Source organism: Sinocyclocheilus rhinocerous, unplaced genomic scaffold (assembly GCF_001515625.1).
Source record: "Sinocyclocheilus rhinocerous isolate Xijiao unplaced genomic scaffold, SAMN03320098_v1.1 scaffold2267, whole genome shotgun sequence".
In the NCBI taxonomy this organism is placed as follows: domain Eukaryota; kingdom Metazoa; phylum Chordata; class Actinopteri; order Cypriniformes; family Cyprinidae; genus Sinocyclocheilus; species Sinocyclocheilus rhinocerous.
In genome coordinates, this window is record NW_015625573.1 from 437,080 (window position 1) to 440,997 (window position 3,918).

The 3,918-nt window shown below is 38.3% G+C and overlaps 1 protein-coding gene across 3 annotated transcripts in view; it reads right to left on the minus strand.

Annotated features, from left to right (window-relative positions):
• Positions 1-307: 307 nt before the first annotated feature.
• Positions 308-3,918, minus strand: part of LOC107750700 (AN1-type zinc finger protein 5-like) — a 10,052-nt gene continuing 6,441 nt past the window's right edge. For 2 of the 3 annotated variants that reach the window (XM_016566213.1, XM_016566220.1), the window contains exon 6: positions 308-2,899. In XM_016566213.1, the coding sequence (XP_016421699.1) occupies positions 2,751-2,899 (149 nt within the window). In that variant the 3' untranslated portion in view covers positions 308-2,750. The remainder of the gene's footprint in view (positions 2,900-3,918) is intronic. The other variant, XM_016566227.1, reaches the window with a different exon arrangement.

Sequence of the window (3,918 nt, forward strand, 5' to 3'; positions counted from 1 at the left end):
TAGATAATTTTAGGACTTATTGCACCCCTCTGGTTGAGAACTGCTTTAGATGGTCTGAGCAAATATGTTCACAAAATAAAAGAAACATAAGACATTGTGTAAATTTAAAATAAACTTTGTGGTTTTATTGGTTTTATACTTACTCGTACACATCATACAATCCTAAATTTAAAAAGAAAACAAAAAGGTATCTGGTGGTGTCTCTGGGGGACTGGGCACGCTGGTAAATTAATTCATGAATGCTGGTTAACGTACTGCCGAATACGTCTGAGCTGAAACTCACATCACCCATCCAAATGTTCTTCTGATTAACTACTGGGAGAAATATGAATCTCAACACCTTCACTAAAATCAAGGCAATTCTTCATCAGTTACATGTAAGGAAGAAGTCACTTCTCTAGTTTGCTCAATAACATGCAATGTCGACGGTTAATCATTGCTAGCATAGAAGGGATAATGCACTGGCATACAGTGCCAACAGTCTGACAAGACACTGAAAGCAACGTTACAGGTGACCAACTGGCTTTCCACCCACTGGAGCTCATAGTCAAGCGGTTGACTACATTCACAGTTTTATGCCCACCACACAACAAGAATCTCACCAGGAACTGGAGTCTAGCATTCCCATACACTGACATGGCCTTCACCCATCTGTATCCCTAACACTCAAACCCTAGAAAGGTAGGATTATCCTCCAGCAAACGGAGCAGACAGAAAGCGTGAGATCCAAACCCTCATTAAAAGGCTGTCAGGATGCCAGCTCGCTGAGCCACTTACACCTGCCTTTCACAAAAGCCCTCTTGAGCTGGCAGCCCCACTGAGGATAATGCTGCAAGCACAGACGGTGCTAATTAAAGCTCAGGTTATTTCCTTAATAAAGCAGCAAGGTCATTACCAGGGCTTCAAATCGGATACATCCACCAAGTTGCTTTCAACAAGTCTTGTAAGTCAAGGGACTGTATATCAATCACGGAAAAATGTGCACATCAAAAGACATTATGAGGGAAGACTGCTGGACAACATTGAGGATAAATACGAAATGGTCATTTCAGCCCTTTTACCAAAAAAAAAAAAAGGATTCACTCAAAGGATGACAGAGAACACCACGTCGCACCTTTCTCCTTACATATGGGTAGTTAATAAACACTACGTACACATAAAAACAGACGTTTTTTTTCCTGCTGATCCTTTCCTGCTATTTCGAAGACCTTAATCATTCTATTTTAGAATGGCAGCCATGTAATATTTATATTAGAGAACAGAAGAATCCTGTTCATTTGGAAAGCAGGCTCCATTCACCCATGCAATGGGACGTTGTGTTTCACATTCGTGTTGCAATGTAATATGTGGCTGTTGCAAACTCTGCATTTGGCCTAATATTTGTGCGAGCATGCAACGTTTATCTGTTGGGGAAGTGTGCATCTTCCACTATGACATCCTAAACACAGCGGTATTAATTGTAAATACATGTTTTTTGGAACGGAAAGGCATTGCCTAATAAACAAATTAGTAGCCGGTTCCATTAGCATCATTCATTGGTCTGCTGGTGGTTAACGAATACTTTGCTCTCGAAGCTTGGCGACTCTGAGGGCAAAGGTCAAAATAATTAATCGCTGGCGTGCATTAGCAATAACGGGCCTGGTAGGTTCAGTACAGCACCGAGGATCCTACACTAACTGCATTTTTGTTGCATTTGTGCGAAGAAACTAAAGAACGATCTTGTGCTTTGATTTTGAAAAGCCTAATCCCTTCTGACTTTACTCCACAAGGACCTATAATTCTTAAAAATGCATATGTAATATAATAAATAGACAGAAATATCATTAAGGGATCACCTACTGCATTTTTTACTGGATTTTTTTTTTTTGGACACATGCTTCCAATCCTCCAGTACCAACCAACCAAATGATAATACAAAATAAATAGAATGCAATCACACAATTCAAGCTACGCACAATATATTAATATAGATCTTCTGATGCCATACACTCATTAAAACAGAAAAGGAAAGAAAAAAAAACTCAGTCACTCGCTTATCGCAAGGTTCTTGCTACACCCCACCCCCCTTCAAACCCCATCCGATAACTATTCATGCACCCAACATTAGCATGATAAGTCAATATATAAAAGAGAAATATTTTTTAAATGCACAGGCTGGGATTTGACATGTCGGGATAATTAATCAGAACAAAGAAAAAAAGAACAACACAGTAAAATAATTTTACATGGGTAAATGTGAGAGTAGTCATTAAAATCTATATTCTTCAACCTTTTGCAAAATCAGAGAAATTCCCTCTCGATGTCCCACCCTACCCACCCCTTCCAATCAGACTCCTGAACCCACATCTCAGGGCTCCTATAATAAAAATAATGTTATAATAATATCCTAACAAAAGTCAATGCCAGGGTAAAAACTAAAGAGTCCACCTTCCCCCCGGTGCACATGGATGCCCACCTGACAACCAATCCCTCTTCTCCCTGGCTCTCTAGAAAACAAAAACAAAAAAACACACTCATACGCAACTTCGCTCAACATGTCACACATTCACTCACACACACCTCTACATGGCCCTTCTGGAAGAGACAGGGAGATGATAGTTTAGGGACTGGCCAAGCAGGGGCTCTACCCTACAACCCCACCCACCTTATCCTACAATGAAGAAATGAACCCAGTTTAGAATGGTGTTATTCAGCGCCATGGTTCCGAAACTTGCAGGTCAAACTATTTTTGCTTGTTTAGCCGTCAGTCCTCATAACTTCTGAATCTTCTCAGCTACCACGATGGGGTTCTCCTTGCGGATGCGGGCGGCAGCGGCTCCTCGGTAGTCGTAGGGACAGTCATGTTTGTCAGAATAACGGTGGATAGCACAAAACAGGTTACCGCAGCGACAGTCAAAGCCTACAAACACAAAGGTAAGTTCATTCAGTCTTTCCATCGGCCATGTATTTCGGATGGATATAAATTTTAACATTGAGGTCTCAAAAGAATAGGCAGGATACCAGAAGGATCATGTGAAATGCAGCACTAACCTAAAGTATGCCATCTGACTACATAAATAAACTGACAAATGAACTAAAATCTTCTGATATATATTTTAATAAAATAAAAAATGTGCAATTATATTGAAGTTGATCTTGGAAAATATTTATACACTACCGTTTAAAAGTTTGGGCTTGGCAAGTTTTAGTTTTTTTATTGCAGGTTTTGACAGCAGAGTTAACACACATCAAAAACATAAATAATACAAATTATATAGTTATATACATAGTTGTTAAGCAGGATTAATAAATAATATGAAAATAAATAATTAAAACAAATAAATACAAAGCATAAAATATATATACATAGATATATTTATATATAAAGGAAGAGGGGGAGGAAAAACTAAAGTAAAAATGGAAAGGAAAGAGAAGATTTAGAATAAACCAGTATAAACAATTTTCCAAGCTGAATACTGTATTCCCAAGGTTAGTAAATGTGTTTGTTCCACACCAAGATAACTGAGAAAGGGGGGTCCCAAATCTTGTAAAACTTGAAAGGTTTGTCTTTTAAAGCAGTAGGCTTCAAAGGGAATAAGAGCTTTAGCTATATTTATCTACTGAGTAATTGAGGGAATTTGGTCTGTTATGCAACATACAAGCATACATTTGCGATCACAGTGTAATAGTATTTGAAGAAGATGGGCTCCTTGGAATTTAAAGGGGAATTTTTTACTTGTACCTAACAGACATGATTTTGGTCCTAGCTGTAGTGAGCAGCAGAATATTTTCTCAAGCTCCTTAAGCATACCCGTCCAAAATTGGATCTTTATACAATGGGGTTGGTAAGTTTTATGTTTTTGCAAATGTCTCATACTCATCACGGCTGTGAGTATTTATAACATTATAACAGCTTATATTTTTTTTTATAAATGTATG